The sequence below is a fragment of the Pithys albifrons genome, chromosome 1, assembly GCF_047495875.1.
Source record: "Pithys albifrons albifrons isolate INPA30051 chromosome 1, PitAlb_v1, whole genome shotgun sequence".
In the NCBI taxonomy this organism is placed as follows: domain Eukaryota; kingdom Metazoa; phylum Chordata; class Aves; order Passeriformes; family Thamnophilidae; genus Pithys; species Pithys albifrons.
This window is the reverse complement of record NC_092458.1, coordinates 88,274,558-88,294,197: the sequence shown is the minus strand read 5'-3', so window position 1 is coordinate 88,294,197 and position 19,640 is coordinate 88,274,558. Positions and strand designations below refer to the sequence as shown.

Below are 19,640 nucleotides of genomic sequence, written 5' to 3'. Positions count from 1 at the left end.
AAATTTTATGGTGGTCAGTAGATCAATCTCCATTCTATACCTCCCTGAAACAGCATGCTAAGGGAATTGGTTATGCCATATTATATTTGCAAGTAATATATTTTTACATCTTCATAAAATCTGAGGAGCAGAACTGGGTGAAATGCAGAAGAAATCAAGCAGCAAACCAAAGGACTGAAAGAAATCCAGCATTGTATCACTGGCTGTTAACTCAAACCTGAGCTACTTGACTGGATTCTTAGCCCTTATCTGAGAAAAACTTGAGCTGGGGTCCTATCGGATGTTGTTAGTCGATTGGATGACTTCTACCTAGAAAATACAGGACTTTAGTAGGAGACATTCTGAAAGTAATGCATGCTCATTCAAAATTACATTCTGCTTTTCTGATAAGTAGACATATCCTTATGGAATGCGGGTATATGGATGGAAGGAGGATAGTAAAGGGGAATTTAAAATCACAATGCCAAAATAGTGGAAAATTGTAAAAGAAATGTTGCCCACTGTTTCTAGGAGCCATCCCTAGAAACCATCATGATGTTTTCCTTTCTATTTAGTGAGAAACAGTGAGATGTTGGAGAAGTAGATGTAGATCTTCTCCCAACATTTCTGTTTCTCAAGGTATTACCAGTGGACACGGACTGGAGGAGGAAGAAAACAGGAAATTTTGTGTCAATATCTCCAAATGTCTCTCAAACTTTGCAGTGCAGAGGTGTGACCATGAGAAGGTATTTTGTTCTTTCCCATCCAAGACACATATAGCCACTTGCAGAAGAGGGTGAGAAGGAGGAGGTTGATGTCCAGCCTTTATCTTACCCACAGCTCTTTCATTTCAGGACACACTGAGAACGTAAGTTCTGACCTTTTAGTAACTGCAACTGCTTTGGAAAAGGGCATTTCTCATGGAGGGTAGGGAGAGCATCACTCCACAGTTGCTACAGCACAGCTGACCTGAGTTATGAGAGACATAAAACTGTCTGCGGAAACCCTTCAAGGACTAAGCAGATTAGTGTAACTCATGATGTGAGTTTACTAGTGGAATGACTTGGGGGTGGTGCTGGAAAGGAATAATGGATTAGTCTTTGGTGGCTTGAGGGCATTACCTTTTCTTGACCACAATGGCTCATTAAATCTGCCAAGCCAAATGGGTACAGGATGCAACATTTTACAGTCCAGCTCACCTTAATTAGAGAGAGGTGGCTTGGGAGCAGCTAAAGAGGTAGGTCATGTTTCAGAGGGTTGATGAGAAACCCAGGATTAAATCTGAGCCTCTTTGGGTCCAAGTCTATGCACTGTATTGGGAAAATTGAACGCTCTGTGTGTCCTAAGAAGCTCTCTCCAAATCTGCAGCCCTGTGTAAAGTTGCAGTATAGCCTGTGGGGTTGTTTGCTTATGAAATACCTTGTAAAAGATTACCACAGACCATTCAGCAGGCTTAGAGGCTAAGCTCTAAAATGATCGGAGAGAGCTCAGCTGATCCCATTGCTTTCTCTAAGGTTTAAGTGTACTTTTAAAGTTTTGTAAATTATTACTGGTTTTCTTTTTCTGTGGGTGTAAAAGTAACTTAAGTTTCTTTGCCATAAGGATGTGGCCTGTAACTGTCACAGCAGGACTCCAGCTGCACTGCTGCGTACAAGGGGGAAAATGGAAAAGGCAGAGGCAAACAGTGGTGACTTAGGGATGTACTCATGTGTAATCCTGGTAAAATCCCTGTTCTCTGCATTTCCTCTTGGCTGGCTCTCAGTCCCCCAGAGGCACCATCCTTATAGAAAACAAGGGGCTTAAAGGTTTGGAAAGAATTCAGGCCATTTGAATATGGCTTATGAATATGATATTAATAAACAGTGAAGAATCTTTCGTCTAGAAAGGTATCAGCTAGCTTTGTACCAACAACTACAGACACGAAGGCTGTCTGTTTTCATAGAGAACGTATGATGACATCGGATATATTTTAGGAGCAGGTTTGTATCAGCAGCAGTTTGGGATGATCAAGTTATTTATATGTTAGCTTTACCACTCAGCAGGAAAACAAGTCTTCCTAAACTTAGACTGTGAACTTACACACAGTAGCCTTTTAGGGGAATATGATGTGATATGAAATAAGTTATTAAATTACTTTAAGACCACTTAGAAGGTTTTCTTAAAGCATTTCAGTAACAACCATATGCCTCAATCTACTCAATTTCTGTTTCCTTCCATAATGAGAGTGAAGTTTATGAAGATCAAATGTGAAGAAAGTGAATGATACATAAATTTCTCTAGAACATCATTAAAATAGTATTTTCTAGCACTGTAGTGTATTGATATTAAGAACCATATTTGGGAACTTTCAGCAAAAGAAAGAAATAGTTGGATTGTGGCAGCTAGCATGATATTTTTGTTGTTGTTTTCTAAAATACTCATTTAACACAAAAAATACAGTTCAATATTCCTTTGGGAAAACTGTTCAAAGAAGGAGGATAACAGGTGTATCCCCAAACCAAATTTTTTCCTCAGTAGAATAAAGCTTCAGTTTCTAAACCTTAAATTAGAAACTTAGATAAGATTAGATTTAGATGAGGATGACAAGTGTTAAATGCTAGCCATAAAACAAAGGGATGTGTTCTTCAATTGTAGCAAAAGACAGTTTATCTATTGACAGAAACAGAGTGGTCATTTCCCAGTCATAAAAAAAGCCAACTGAGAAACCCAGCAAAATTATCTGATTTAGGTTTGCAGATTAAGTGTGCAGAGTTTGCAGTGTGTGTGAGTTTATGGGGCAGCCTGAAGTTATCATTACTACTTCATATCTCATATTTCCTTGCATTTAAGACTGATGCCAAATCATATTTCTTCATAAAAAATGAACGTGTGATACGTGAGGGAAAGAAAGACAATGTGAGGCAAGGCAGGACAGGGCAAGGCAAGCCAAGGCAAGACAACGGAGGCATACCCTTCTGTTTCCCTCTGTGTCATGGGATCATGTGGATGAGACATTTGTTTTGAGAGGAAAAGCTGAGGGCAGGGCTTGGGAGCAAAAGGATTTATTGTCTATAAGGGAGAGGGAGATCAGCAGACCTTCTCAGTTGCTCCCAAAGCGGACATATTTCTGGAACCTGGGGAAAGCTTATCTGGCCCACTGGGCCAGGACCTCTAAGCTGCAGTTTAGTAGCTGTAGCCTGCCAGCCCTTACTCTGAGAAGTCCTCTCCATGGGGCCCTTCAGTATCAATAAAGCTTCATTCCAAAACCCCTGCTGTTGTCACTAACTGAAGAGCACTGAAAATAAAAAATAACACTTGGTAATGTAAGCAGCCCTAAGTACATGCTTCAAACAACACAGACTCATTACTTCAGGGACACAAGGGAAATCCATGCAAAACACCATTTAACCTATCAGGAGGAGGCAGAAGAAGACAAGGTCACCTGTTCCACTCACTGCTGGCTTTTTCTTCTTTTATTCCTGAGGCCTGGCCTCAGCACTTTGGTTTGAGCCATCCTGCAGTATGGATATGATAACTGTGATATGACAGAGGAGATAACTTCCCTCATTGCTGAGATGAGATCTTGTCTCTGTGACATGTAGAACCTGGTTTCCCAGAGCAATTTAGATGTGCTGGTATGTGTGGTCACACTTATATAACCATCTCCTTAAACAATAGGCAACTATTCCCTTCCAGAGGAGGACTCCAAGAACTCTTTACAGTGTATTCTCACAGGAATAAGTGCATATTGCACTTCTATACATCAGTCAGCTCTATAAATCAGTCAACTCTGATGACCATGGACTTTAGACAGGGACTGTAGAGATGCAGGGAGGGATTCCAATTCCTCTGCTGATGTTGCCAGGGTACAAGCATGGTTAATAAAGGAGGGTAGGCAAAAAGAGTTAAAGATGGTATTAGGACTAGTTGCTCAAATCAGTATGACTCTGCTTAAGATGAATTTATTTTATTTTATGCAGGGTCTAAGCTTGCCTTTCAAACAAAAAGGAGATAAAGGTAAGTGCGGATTTGAATGGACTGCAGCTGACAGCCATTTGCATCTTTTGTACAAGGAACAAAGGAGTCTTGTTACAAGCATCTGATTAAAATCTGACTAACGTTTTTCATGGAATGGAAGAAAGAAAAAGTTACAAGAGGACTGGAGTAAGTTTATGGAAACTGACAAAAAAAGAGACATCTATAAATACAGCATAAAGAAAAGAAAAAAAAACAAAGTAGAATTAAATATGAGTGAGAATGGGAGTCCGAAACTCAAAAAGTGTAGTCAGCCTGACATAGTCAGGATATAGTTCCAGAAATATGTTTGAAATGAGAGTGTAGGTTAGAAACTAGCATTACACAGCAAGAGCAGAAAGACATTGTGTGGTCAGGCAGGAACCAAGCTGTGCCTTACAAGTCACAGAAAATTTAGGAGCAGCTGTAGTTTTAGGCAACTGAATCTGTAATTATAATGGCTTTCAAAACAAGAAGGTCTTAGAGGACTCAAACAGGGTTTCCAAAGAGAAAGCAATAAGAGAAAAATCTTCTATGGGGAAGGAAACAGATGCAAATCACAATGTGCATCTCTCACAATTTCAGTAAGTAGTAGAAAATCTTGAGGAAAGAACACCAGTTCTGCTATTTCTTCCAGAAATCATACAACCTAACCTGTGGGATTCATCATATGTCATACATCCCACATGGAGAAACAGGACTACCTGAATCAGCTCTCACCCATCATCAACACATCATCTCTGAAGGAAAAATGATAAATATCTGAATTTTATCATTTCTGTAAGACCCATCCTCAACAAACAGGTGTATTACCTAAAGAAACTGCACAACTCTTCATTATGCTTTGCAATGGTCAACATACAAATGTAGTCAACAGAAAAAAACAAAGCAAACCAAACCCCTGCAATATTGTTAACATCACTTCTGGAGAAGAATTTCATCAAGCAGAAAAACCCCATATATTTAGTAGCTACCTAGATTTTCTCTAGGTAGCCAGGGATGAGACAACTGACTATCAAGACTTAAGGATAAGCATCTCCTTTCAAGGAGGAAAAATATTATTTAGGTTTATAAATAATTTTTGATTTGCATGGTAAGATATGTAAGCGATACATGGTCTTCCATGAGTGGAAAAATATCCAGACTGGAGTTTGCAAAGGAATTTGAGAATATTATTCATGGTGTTATAAGAAAACAAATCTTGGAAAGGCAAATATTCTTTACAGTCCATACAACTTTTCCTATGTGTATTCCCACTAAAAATTATCAAAATACACATTGCTTTGAATCCTTAAATAAAGTCAGAGTGTCTGTCTTTCTTAAGATGTGTTGTTAAACACCTCTGACAGCTGCATGAATAGAAAGCAGATAGTTCATCAGAAAATGCAGACCACGATTTTGACCAGAGAATAGAGATCTTTCCTCCAAAACAAGAGCCAAAATCTAAGAAAATCAAAACAATTTTTTTTTATTTGGGGCCAAGTTGAAGAAAAGAGAAAAAATCAGGTGAGGGAAGTGAATTTGAATGTTTTGCTTTGGGATGCTTCTTTACTAAATGGGGGTCATTTTTCCTGGCATGGTGCTTCACTGGAATTGTTGCATCATGTACCCACATGGAAGAAACTATTTACACCTCACAATAATTCTTAATCAGCTTTCTCTAATTACTGTGTAATTAGGGATAGATATCTATTGTTTGGTATGGTGATACGCAATGTGAGAAGATGTATTTGTCTGAATGCAACATGAACGGCAAGTTCCAGGAACTATTGCTGACATTAAACATTTTGATTCATATGTGTCAGAACAATAGTTTTACAGCAAAAGCTGATGAAAATTTCCCACTAACAATTGTTTAAAAAAAAAACAAAAACAAGAAAGAAAGAAAAAAGAAAACCAGCAGTGCATTTAGTATTGTGTGTTTTCCTAAAAATTTTTAAGGAACTTCAGGCATTTTTTCCATTCCAAAGAATTTAATTTCATTATTTTATATCTCCACAGAGTGTTTTACTGTGGGATTTTTTTTCCAGAGCCCTTCCTTTTCCAGGATCCCTGCCAATGATGTCAAGGCTTCTGTGAGAAATTGTGTCGAACTATTTACAAAATTCCAGTGGCATTGATGTTGCAACTTTTTGGTGACTTAAAAAAAAATAAAACAAACAAACAAACACACAAACCCCTCTATGATCAGGGCATGGCTTTTTAAGATGCCAGAAAGATCAGTTACTTAATTCAGAAATGTATGAGCTGATGAGGTCACCTTCAGATCACTAGGTTTTGGGCATGTTAGTTTGAACAGGTGTTGGCAGGCTGTGAGATATTTATGATGCTCTTTTAGTCTATCTACTTCATGTATCATAAGAGAATTAATTATAGTTAATCCAACAGGTAATAATATATTAAGTTTCTGAGACCAAATGGTCCAGTCACTAGGACAATACAGTCAGAAGCAAAGGAGTTGGTTCTTCCAATGCCATACTTAATGATGCTGGACAGATCACTTAATCTGTTTAGGTCTGAATTTCACCCTCTATGAAAAGGGAATAATAATAATTTCCTCTGTGTTTGCTTTGATATCTCCAGAGAAAGGTGTTGTACAATAGCAAGTAACTTAATTCCTGTTACTTTGCCTCTTGCATTTGAGGCAGAAGAGCAAAACCAGCAGCCCTCTCTGTACAGATGTAAGATGCTTCTTATGTCACTGAGGTCATATATCTAAAACTGGGAGCTAAGCTGGCTCTGATAATCTTTTCCAGGGATCGCCTGTGTTGTTTGTCCAATATAACATTCCCCAAATTATCTGTGCTTTCTGGGGCTACAGACCAAAGGTGCTCACTTCACAAGAACAGAAAACAAGAAGTGAAGAAGTTCTGGAAAATTCTGAGAACACAGATATAAAATAATGCTATAAACAATAGAGCAAAGCTCGGTGAAAAATCCCTTCTGGATCCCTGAGGCACGTCGGGACAGCTCCCGGGGCAATCAAGGAATTTGCTCGTCATGGCAGGCTCTGTCCGTGGTCCTGACACCCTCCTCCGTGCGTGAATAGGAATTAAAACCTCCTTAGGTGGAGGTAACGAACAGACTGGTAAAGCAAACGTGGCTAAAAGTCCTAGTTTGGGGGATCTAGAAATACACAACTAACTTCAGGTTTTGTTTTTGCAAACAAACTTCTAGCGATTTTTTAATAGTAGACAGAGATGAAGATATTCCCCTTGGCTAACAGCCTGGCAGAGTGCTGTTTGTTTTAGGGAATTTGGCACATTAGAGGCTCTTCCCAACCTCAGCTGACATGGTATCAGCTACAATAGCCAAGGAAAACATTATGCCTGCACAGTTTTTATACAGGAAGTCATTAACACTTTATCTATTTAGAACTGCAGGAAGACAGTGCAAGGGTGAGTCTGGATTTCACTATATTAGAGATTAAATCAACTGGGTCATGAAGTGCTATGGAAACTTGAAAGGAAACTCAAATGGCTCAACCCCAAATTCATAACTCACCTTAAATTCAGTACAGCCAACAGTACAATAATACTTTCCTGATTTATTTGCTCAAAGAAAATACCCTCCTCAACAGTTTCCTGCAGCTGTGAGTTCTCCTTAGGAGGCACTCACTCATGTAGTAATATGAAACAACTTTACTTGTTCTAAGAAAGCCTGTAAGAGATACAGCTCTGAAAGTGGAACAGCCATTAATTTTTCCTGCATGTTTGTTCCTTTGGCTTATCAAGAGGAAAAGAACTGTTTCTTTCTTTAGAAAAAAATATTTTTTTAGGATTTTTGGTTGTGATTTCTATTTTAACTAGATAAAAAGCCAGAGTTGTCTTACCTGCCTGCTTTTGTGATGATCATCTCTGTTCCAATGTCATGAAATCTTTTCCAGAGGTCAGCACACTGCAGCTCTACCTGGATCTCCTCCATGGATGAAGGTGGAGGAGGCTGAGGGCCTGAGCCACCAGATGTAAGGTCAGAATGGGAGCCAAATGAGCAGGATGTCCTCTCTGCCAGCACCTCCGTGTCTGACCCAGTGCTCTGCTCGGAGTCTGCAAAGTAAGGAAGCCAGGTAAGATGCTCCAGTTCTACCTACTCTGAGTGTTTAAAGGAGGGAAGAGGGAAGTCAACACAGGAAGTGCCAAAGAACAGTACAATGACCTGTAATAAGATATATATACATATATATACATACATATATATACACATATATATTTTTATATATATAAACAAATATATATTTATGGTTTGTTGTGGTTTATAGCCTGATTTGGGGCTTTGGCGTTCCAACATAGTATCTGCCATCTATGTAAAGTTTTAGAAATAGCTGACAAAAAGGACCCTCAGCATAAAATATAAATAGCAGCAAGCAACGCAGAGGATGGAGTACAAAATATAGATTTAAAAATAGAAATTAAAAACAATTAATTCAATCCATAATTTCAATCTAAGATTAGATGGGCTCACTGGAAAACTACATTCCATTTCATTGAAAATTCTCACACACTACTACTGAAGAGTTGGTTATTTTTAAACAACACTTTTTTTCATTTAAATATCTTTTTCATCAAAAACAATGAGCAATTTTTTATTTTGTTATTTGGCAGCACCATTTTGAAAATGTTTTATTTGTCCCTATAAAAACTTTCTTTTAAGAATGTTATTTCCTGGGAAGATAACCATGCAGCTTTTGGTAAAGAAACTGCTCTAGGCTGCTGAAGGACAAAAAAGGGGATAGTTAACATATGGAACATGTTACCAAGGAAAGCAATTGAAACAAACTGCAGAAAAGAGCATATGACACAACTACCTGTATGGAGAAGAAGGTAAAGGCTTGTTCAAAAAATAAATAAACAAACAAAAAAGTGAGGTTCAACTAGTTTAAAAGTCCAGGCTGGCATGGTTGGTCAGGTAGCCAATTCTTTGCAAAAATATCTCACTCTTGTGTTAAGTAGGTACGGTGTTTGTACACAGCCCTGTTCTCATACAGTAGGGCTAAGATGGAATTTTGAAAATATCTGTGTTATTCTGAAGCAGAGTGCACACCCACATCTCATCAAAACAATTCACAATGCATTTTGCAAAGCTGTGTGTTTATGTCTTGAGTGTAATTTTAACAAATTGGCACTAGTATTATATAGATGGTCAACAGCGGAATAAAGTGATGTGATGCACTACATCAAAAGGCTCAGGAAGAGCTCTGTGGATTTCAAACAAGACACAGAAACAATGTTTTAGAGTGTATTCACTGATCACATAAGTACAAGCAATCCAAGTGAAGCAATAGAGCATCTATTTACATATAATCTCAGTATTGAAAGAAAAAGATATCTTTGTCTGCAAGGGAAACCTAAGGAGACAAAAAGTAACAATCCGTGCTAAAAATGTGCTTAAATCACATCATCTAAAATTCCTTCTATACCGAGTAAATGCCTTTAACAGCCCTGAGGTCATGGAGGCTGAGTTGCAGGTTTACAGTGTTTCTGAGAGACAGTGTCTCCAGAAGTAAGCTTGAACATCAGTGCAGAGGGCTACGGGCAAGGAGAGGGGTGAAGATACCACCTGTAGAACCACCAGCCCCACCTCCTGCCTCATAGAAACACTTCTGGAAAATCGATTTTGCTGCAGTGGTACGGACATAAACTTCCAGCCCCCAGTGTCACCAGGAAGCATTTATCTTTTGTGAGAGCCCTAGGTGATGTCACTGGATGGACAGTGGACATTTTACTCAAAAGATGTTTGCAGAAAGCTTTGTCAATTATTTAGACAATCTGTCAGTACATGTAGAAATTCTGCAGAACATTAGAAAGCTTGAGAATGTATTGTTCCCAATCCATTTTGAACCTAGAGTCCTTAAAGTCTCACATGGTTTCCAAACTGGGCTGAAGTCATAATAAGTCTGTCTGTCTAAAGGAGTAGCACAAACTTACAGATAGAGGATGGCTACATGGAGACCAGTTCTACATCCAAAACTAATGTCCTAGGCACAAGGTGATTCAAGATAATATGGGATAACCTGCCGGAGTTCTGTGATCACAAGACAAATAATCTGCCCCAGAATACAGAGGGGCTGAGGCATTTGCTCCCTGTTTCACTACCCCAGCAATGTAGTAGTGAAGTGTTCCTTATCTGCTTTCTCTTGCTCAAATTATTCCACTTTAAAGGGGTGGAAAAAGTAAGCCTGAGTAGGGGTCACTATGCTTAGGTCTTCCTAGGGGTGACTAACCACTTTGCCTTTCCACAAAAAAATGAAGAGGATGCCTCACGAATCTCAGTAAGGCCTTTTTTGTATATCTGCTCATGTGCTGAACCATTAACAAGAAGTCTTACATCTTCTCTGAGGTCAGAGAATCACATAATTTAGATTGGGAAATATCTCCGAGATCACTGTGTCCAGCCTATGACCAAACATCACCATGTCAACTACACTATGACACTGAGTGCCACATTCCATTTTTCTTTAAACATCTCCAGGCACAGTGAGGCCACCACCTTCCTGGACAGCCCATTCCAATGTTTAATAACCATTTCTGTGAAGAAATTCTTCCTACTGTTCAACCTCATGGTTAGGCTTCGCAAATGAAGATTTGGGAAGGGCTCTCCCCATGTGGGTGTGCCCTTCCAGCCTGCGCAGGGGATTTTTTAGGTGAGGCACAGCGTGTGCAGAACTGGCCCCACCATTTCAGTCCTGAGGTCCATTTGCCATGGCTGAGCAAGCTTGGGTGGTGACAGTGAAGTTCTCAGGACTAGAACCTACAGCCCCCAGTATTCCCAGGAAGTCTCCCATCCAAGTAGTAATCGGGGCTGACCCTGCTTAGCTTCCGAGATCTGACAGAAACAGGCATCAAGGTGGCATGGCCTTAGTCCAACCTAAAGTAAAGTTAAACTACATTGGGAACTTGAAGTGACAGGACCCCGGGTAAAGCTTCTCTTATGGAATCCTCCTTTTGAAGTGAGGTACTAAGCTGTAGATTTGCATCTAAAGAGACTGGTTTGGGCCACAGCATCTGTGCTTGGTTCAGGTGCTCAGAAACTCTGTGTGTCCTCTGAAGTAGGATGGTAAACAGACAACAGATGGCTCTTGGCTAGATGCTGTCCCCACATCATTCCAGCATTCCCTGGACAACCTTTAAAACTGGGCATGTGGCTGGAGCCTTCGGGGCCCCTGGGAATTAACCGGAATTGCATGCTGCAGAAAATTAAATATAAGAGCCTTAAGTTCCATCTCACTGATTTTATGCTGATATCATCTCACTGACTTTGCAGACTTTTGGAGTTTTGGGAGATTTTTATTATTATGGAAGTGGAAGGCAAGCCACAATCTTTTCTTTGTTAATTCCTTTCTCATTTCTACTATCTCCAGATTCCCCTGGAAATCCTCAACTCCTAATTTCTTTTGACCTATAAATTCCCAGGCTTCCCAGGCAGATAGGAAGTAAAACATTATTCTCACAAGCACGGTGACTCTGAAGTCAGCATCAGAGAACAACCCCAACCAGTTTCTTGCACCAATACTCTGTGTCCTGTGATCTGAGCCCTCTTACATGAAACAGTGATGTGCTACTGCCTGACTTCTTTCTATAACTCAATGGACTAGTGTTCCTTGTGCAAATTCCCTGGGTTTTCATCAGTCTGGTACAAGAAGCAAACTGCTATATGAAATATTAAAAGACATTAATTTTCTAAGCAATTTCATACCTGAATATTCAGCAGAATTTTTGCTGCAACTGGAGCACAACAGGGATACTGCTCCCCTTTATTTAACCAATAGAAGAAAAAAAGCTCACTTTAGTCCTTGGCCGTATCATGCAGCTCATGCACTCAACAAATGTTTTACTCCAAACTCTCAAAGAATGTAAACTACAGGAGTGAGAACGATGACAAAAACCTTAGATATATAAAACACCACCTACCCAGAGGAGCCAAACAGACTTATTCTCTCCCTCTCATTACTTTTTTCTTTTTTTTTTTCTGTATACATGTAGTTATCTAGTGTAGATCCTGTCAGATTCCATTAGCATAAAGATTTCTCTTGGATGGAATGTGGCAGCTGTTACAAGCTGTTAAGAGTTTGGTTTTTTACTGTTTATTTTTGTTTGCAAGGTTTGTGAACATTTAGGGCAACAGGTGGTCCTTCCCTCTCCCCTGCAGTTGATTTGCTGGCCATAAGGACCAGCAGACTATGAAGAAAGTAAAAAATCCTGGACATGTAAGCGCTAAGAAAGTTTGGAGGACTTTGGAGGGTTTTTTTCCTTATGACTCAGCTGAAATTAGTAGAGTTGACACCTTGATTTTGCTGCAGGTTGCAGACAAATCTTGTGGTTCTTTTCAGATTTCTAATTTTCAAGCTGGCTTTCTGTCACCCCACAAAATCAGCAGCATAAAAATCACACACATAGAAGTGTGACCATAATGGAATCTTGATACAAAGTGTCACACCCCTATGAAAGTGAAAGAACAGAATATCACTAAGTCCAAACAGTTTGGAAGAGTTGAGATTCAGCTGACAGTGGTGTGGCAGCTGCTGGTGAAACTACTTCAGGTACACAACAATTTTTGCCTCATAACTAGTACTTTGGCTCAAGCTAAACCAAAATCTCAGAAACTTAGAAAATCCATGGGAAGTCTGACAGTGATAAAGACAGCAGGAGCAGCAGAGGTGAAGCAGACTGGAGTTCAACAGAGCCATTCAAATTAGTATGGTATATTTTGCATGGCTGATCCAACAATTGCTCTTGCTGTAGGCAAAGGTTTCTAAACACTTGATGATTGTAACCATATGGACCTACTACACACAACAAATAACACAAAAATAGTTCTGCAGGTGTTCTTATGTATTATTTTATCCCCCTGAACTTTTCCATTCACTGACATACCCTACTACAGTAATCATCCCTTCTTCCAGCACTAGGCCCATTATCAAATACATACAACTAGAATATATAACCTGTTTACTACTGATAATAGAGACATGGAATGATTGGGGCTCAAAGGGACCTTTAAAAGATCATATAATCTATTCCCCAATAATATTTATTATATTACATTCATGACTACAAGTTGCAACCAATATCAAGATTTACTGATATGGAGACAGTACAAGCTTTTCGGAACCAAAAACTTCATCTATACTCCTGCTGTATTGCACTCTCAGGCAGCCAAAAGAAGCATTCATGTAATTCATTTCCAGCCTAAGACCTTTTTGTTGAAACTACACCAGGACAAAATGGCATTAACGTCAGCAAGACTCAAAAAGACAAAACTAGAAAATGTTGTAGAGATGGGGAAATGTGGCGTAGACAAAAGAAGAGACCTGATAACAATCACAAGTGACATCAATAGGAGACAAGCTGATTCTGAAGTGAAGAATTGCTCTGATGCTTTAACCTCTAAGTCTTCTTCACCCTCCTGAAATATAGTCTTACAAGGAGACCAACAAAGCCAACAAAGCAAGTAAGATATATTAAAAAAGGGCCACTCTTACCAAAACTGAGTATAAGAACAGTAGAGTTGTTACACCTCTGTATCCCCACGGCAAACACAACTAGCAGGAAAAGACAAAAACAAACAGAAAGACAAAAAAAAATCCCCACAGTGTTTTTGAGCTTTGGGCCACAATGCAAGCCTCACATCAACTTGACTGTGCACTGCCAAAAACTGACATACTCTTACACTGTCTTATTCTGTGTAAGACTCAACAGAGAGACACAAGACCCAGCAAAGAAAAAATTGCTCTGATTCACTGGTATGCTCCAGCTGTTCTGCTCCACTCCAGAGAAGCAAAACAGCTGTAAACCTGGTTTAACCAGCAAGTTAAATTGGGTTTATGGCTTCCCAGTATTGGCAAAGAAGTACAAAGCAGCTGGCATTTACTAGTGTACTTCACCCTGGGGGTTTGCCCTTAAAAGTTAACTTCTGCTCCAGCCAGAAGAAAGAACATCAGCCACAGTTTAAGGCGGGATTTTATCTCGCAATCTATTGTAATTTTTTTAAGAATGCCAAGAAAAAGAAGCCTTACATGTTATGTCAACATAGAATTTAGGATCAGACATTCTAGAGACCATCTGTAGTGCTGAGCTGCATCAGCTGAAAATGGAGATGCTGACTGCTGGGCTCTGAACTTGTCCTTGGAAAATACAAATTCTCTTTACAGAAGTTTAAACTAGAGCTCTGAGTAATGTCACAGCATAGGATTTCTTTGTAGACTTTGTACCAAATCCTGCCATATTTTGTCAGGAAAACTGCCAGCAAGTTATCAATCCATGCTTTCATCTATCATAACCAAAAATATACCATCGAATGGATGTCATCCAAAAAACCGGTCCTACAAACTTGCCTGTCTACAGATAGTGGTATCTTATTGTTTTAAAGTATCTTATAAGCATTACTTTTCCCAGCAGAGGCTTCTGTCAATCATATTTCAAGACAATGAAATCCACTGGAGTAGTAAAACTTGGACTCAGATTTTGATGTTGTATTATTGTTTTCTGGAAAGCAAAAATAGCTTGGGTCTTCAGTATGTCAGACTAACTTCGAAGAAAATGCAATTTGGAAGTTCAGTATAGAAGAAATCAAGAAATTCCTAAAAGTCCCTGAGGAGATTCTCTGCAGCTGTCAGTCAAAATTGACTTAGGACAAGGAATTACCAGTACAGCTTCACAAGAAGACTGCTCAGTAGCAAATATTTAGAAAACCCATACTTAAAATAGTACAGGCCTTAAAAAGAGCATGCAGAAAAATAAAATTCGGTTAAATCAGGAGAAAAAATAGAAGAGCATAATATTGAAAAAAATCAGAAGAACAAAGAGAACAGCAACCTTTAAAAACATGAGAAGTACTAGGGAGAAAGTGGGATGTTGTTATAAAAGGAGGAGGTGAAACTGATGACAACTTTAATCTGGCAAAGATCCTGAACTGTACAGACTACAAAGAATTTGTCTGGCCAATGTCCAAGAGTTTGTGTAACATTAAAGAGTGGAAATGCTCTTGAAATTTAGGGACAGCTAAAAGAAATAAGAGACCAGGCTTTAGATACATTATATGCTGTAGCCTGTAAACAGAGTCATTATTCTTATAAATAAAACCATACAACAAATTATTTAGAGACCAGCCCAAATGAAAATGTTGGCTCTAAATAACCACAAATTGTGCAGGAGTTTGAAACTAAATCCCAGCTCTGTGGCAGGCCCTTCCCTGATGGAAATGGGCACCAACTCTGGGACAGAGACTCTGATTCTAGATTCTGTGGCTTGGACTGCTCTCTGTCAGACAGGAAAAAAAATCATTCGTAAAAAAGGAAAACATAACACAAGATTGATGCTGCAGAGGTGTCTATTCTCTCTGAGACCAATGTGAAATTGCTGAGAAATTTAAAATTACTGAAAAGTCCAGAAAGTATTGAGCTTTTTGCATAAACAAAGCTCAAACAAATGAAACTTAATATTTTAAATATTTGCAAGCTGATATTTGGTGACCTACACAACACAGGGAGACATTATATTTGTTTCCCTATACCATGGTCATTATCATGACAGCAGTGTCAGGGAGCCAGATGGCATCCAACCCTTTCCTGAGACCTTCTGAACTCTTGGCACTGTTGTCACACAGAAGTGAGTTCCACCAATTAACTGTGCACACAAGAAGAGAAAGAGTACTTTTTCACTCTAAAATGTATTGCTTTTATAGTATGACTGTCCATTTGCTGCAGTGTCATAACAGCATAAATACCACTCTAAGTATTTCCTTTCTAAGTGCAACTATTTCAAAAGGAAATCGTTAGATTTCCATGGGAATGGTTTCACAAGAAAAAATGGAGCTCCATTAAGCTGAAGTTTCAAGTTTAAATTGCTCATTTCATTCACAATCTACTATTTTCTTTTGGGAAAACAGTAATTATCAGTCTAGTCCTGTTGAACTGATGTTTGGGTTTGTAATAGTTCAACAAATCATTAGAGAGTAGGTTTTTTTTCATCCACATGCTACATTAGCCAAGCTGTCTTTCAGACCTCCCACACCCCTTTCTGAGCCAGGCTTTGGAAGACTATCTGCCCTCATACAGTTTTGGTTGCCCCCTATCTAAACTTCTTGACTGTAATCCAAATACTTTCAGATTTTATTCATAACAATGCTTCTCCTTGACTCTAAACACTTTAATTGCTTGCTTGCTGAATCTGTGTGATTTTTATTACATGCACGCATGCACGCACAAAACACCATACAAATATATGTATGGGATTGAATTCCTAACAATGTATTTGCGTTTTTAATCAGTGATCTGCCACTGGCTCACATAGCAGAAATAAAAGTATTTTCAATAGTACTTTCCATGGGGAATTTCTTCCAAGCTAATGTTCTGTTTGCTGTTTTGATCACCTCTGCAGAGTGACCAGATGTTTTTACTAAACAGTGAGCCTGGGGTATTTTTCGCAAGTGATAAACATATTCTTGCCTTTATTTGCTTCACATAAAATTGACTTGCATCCAAACCAGCCCATTTTCCTGCCTCTGACCATACAGGTAGGGTTGAGAGAAAAGATTCTCCAGAAGCAACTGAGCAAGGCAGGAACATTAAAAAAAATTATTTTTAATAAAATGGGGGATAGAGTTGGTATGAGTTCATGGGTGTCAGAACCATGAGAGACTGAATAGTGCTGTATTACAAGAGAATGGTGCATGGACCAGGAAAATTGTGTTGGGAACTTCAATCAAGCCTGTGGTATGAAAGGCAACTATTTCATATAAAGACAGTTTAATTTGAAATCTGAAATATCACACACACATGCCAAGCCATAAATGAAATTTTCCCCAGAATATATTCTAAAATCCCCCAGCTCCCATGTACTTCCACAGAGGAAAAGCAGCATAAAACTGGTGACTAAGCCTGAAGGATCCATCTCACTGCATATATTCTTTCCTTTTCCCATAACATCCATGCTCCTTAGAAGTGCATTTGTGGCTTGGCTTTATCTCTTTTCTTTCAGTAACTGTCTTCAGCTCAAGCTCCCAAAGTCACATCCTGACACACTCTGCCAACCGCAATCCCACACGCCAGAGTCCCTCCATGCAGTCACACACTCTGATTCCAAGAAGTGCTCGCTGCTGGACTTGATTGCCTCCACTGAGCCACCCTGATTTACGCCTGCTGAAGCTCTGGTCCCAAGTGTGATAACACCTACACTCCACAGTTGTCCCACATGTGTATATCCTATTATCCAAACAACAGATGCACCAGTGTGCAATCACACACATATTCCAACATCTGGCAATCACAAGCTAACTGTAATAACTCCACAAACTTCATTCGTCTTTGCAGAACTCACAAACACTTCATCTATACAACCACTGAAGAGGTGCATAACCTTTTTCACTTCACAGAAAGAAGTATGTGCTTTTAATGTGGTATTTACAGTCACATATGGGGAAATACAACCAATCACTTGCACTTACTCTAAAAGCACATATTTAGTCCTTCTGAATAACAGGGCATGAATGGCTCTTGACATAAACACTTCACAGGTGTAGCACACAACGTGCATACAGATATACACCTCTCTATTTCTCAGTCACACCTGTATGTGTGCCTACATGTCCTTATCTGCTATGAGGTTCACTTTTTCACTTTCTTGTTAGAAGACATGCCAGAATAAATCTGATAAAAGGAAATGGAGAATCATATCCAGAAATCTGTTAACTTAAAACCACCTCACTGCATAAGACTAAAATTGATAGTTGTGTAAATCATCATTTCTGGATGTTGGAAATTTCCAGTCTGTTTTCCTTAGTTTATCTCATCCCCATCTAATCCAAATGATAAATTCAAGGAGAATATGGGCAAAAACTTTTAACCATTTGTGTTTGGTATTTTATGAGAAATACTTTAATTCAGAATGTTTGTGCCTGCCTGACTCTCAGTTCAGCACATTGAAAACAATGGGCTGCCCCACTGTGATGTTATCAGCAAACTCTACCTTACAGCAAAATATGCTGGAAAGTATACAGCCTGGAAGCATTGAAGTTGCAAAGGTCTCAGGTTTGCCTGATTCCCCTACTGGTGATGTCAATGCATCAGTGGTGCCCTCAAAAACTGGTTGGCTTCTGTGACCTCAGATAGCATCCTTTAGGGATGTCAAAAACAGGGCTAGTAATTTTCTGTGTATGAATACCCACACATTTTCAACCATGCAGAACTAAACTATTTCATAACTCATTCTTTTAAGACGTTTAAAAACATGTACTACACTTGGAAAATTATATGCACATTTTGAGTTTATTGAGGGTTTATTTCTAACCATCTTTTCTCTAAAAAAATGAAGCTTTATGACAGTGGAAAGAATGGCTTACTGTATCTTACTGCAGATGAGAAGAAGAAATATGATGCATTCTACTGAAATGCTTTTGAATTTCTTTTTAGAAAATGAGGATGAACATTTTTATATGGAAAGGAAATATGCAAAACTCTCAAAATTTTCAGTCATACCTACAAGTAAGAATGTAAATATTCCATATATTTTTGAAATATAAAACAAGAATTCACATCACCATTGACTTCTATTTCAGCCTTTGAGATGTGAATTTAAAGTAATATCAACAGATATGCAGACAGAACACTTACTTTGCAGTTTCCATGTCTCCCAAAAAGCCCTGTTCAACATCACTCTGCCCTCCAGCATTAGAACTCACACACTGAGACATTCCTACCACACTTAGGGGTTCCTGTAACAAACAACTTGTAGCACAGAGAAAGCTGATGATGTGCCACTGTAGAAAATGCATAGAGTGGAAAAGAAAAATCTTTCAAAGTAGAGCCCAGAGATGGAAAGATCCCCATGGACATCAACACACCAAGAATTTAGTGCCTGCCAGTCCTACTAGTACTTGTTATCATTTAGCATATTCCACACAAAATGTCTTAATGAAAAAGTGTGTGACTTTTCTGATACCCAGATGATTCCTCACATCCTTCCCAGACACTGCTGTAGATTTATCTTACTGCTCAGTTCAAGAGGAAAAACAGAGTTTAATCTGTCACTGGGTTTTCATTGAGAGTAGGGTAGAAATGCACAAGCAGTCAAATAGCACATCCCTTATTATGCCTCCAAACATAGCCTTTCATCACTTAATTTATTATCTCTGGTGCTCTTGTGTATCCTCCCATGCCCTCCTAACTGCTGAAATGCTGCCATCTGTGGCTCAAAACTTCCGTTCAGCTCTTCCCATCCTATGGCTTGAGGTGCTTGGACAGAAGCACTGAACTAATAAGGGACTCACCAGCTCTCATGGGAGAAAAGAGGAGAAGAAAAGGATAGTTTCAAAAGAACACACTTTCCTCCCCCTCTCTCCTCTCACCCTTCAATCATACTTCTATCACCTTCTTCTTGTGTGGTAAAATGTGATGTGAAAAGCAGCCTGGGCTTGTCTCTGATGCTGCTAAGCTTGACCATGTGGCTACAGGAGGAGGCAGCAATTTCCTCTCCCAGTACAGTTTTGAAGCCCCACAGTGATTCTTCAAAGTGAAGCTGTGACCCACCCCTTCCAGCCCGGAGCCCTGCAGGGTCTGAGAAGCAGCTGGACTGCACTTCAGTGAGATGTGTTATGGAAGGCAGAGAAGGAGAGGGAGGGAAAGGACAAGGCTAAAACAGAAGTTAAACAAATACACAGAGTAAGAAAGGAGAAGG

At 39.2% G+C, this 19,640-nt stretch overlaps 1 protein-coding gene across 1 annotated transcript in view; it reads right to left on the bottom strand.

Annotated features, from left to right (window-relative positions):
* Window positions 1-19,640, bottom strand: part of TBX15 (T-box transcription factor 15) — a 92,190-nt gene that overhangs the window by 31,600 nt on the left and 40,950 nt on the right. The window contains exon 2 of the mRNA XM_071572074.1: window positions 7,805-8,018. Coding sequence (XP_071428175.1) covers window positions 7,805-8,018 — 214 coding nt within the window. The remainder of the gene's footprint in view (window positions 1-7,804; window positions 8,019-19,640) is intronic.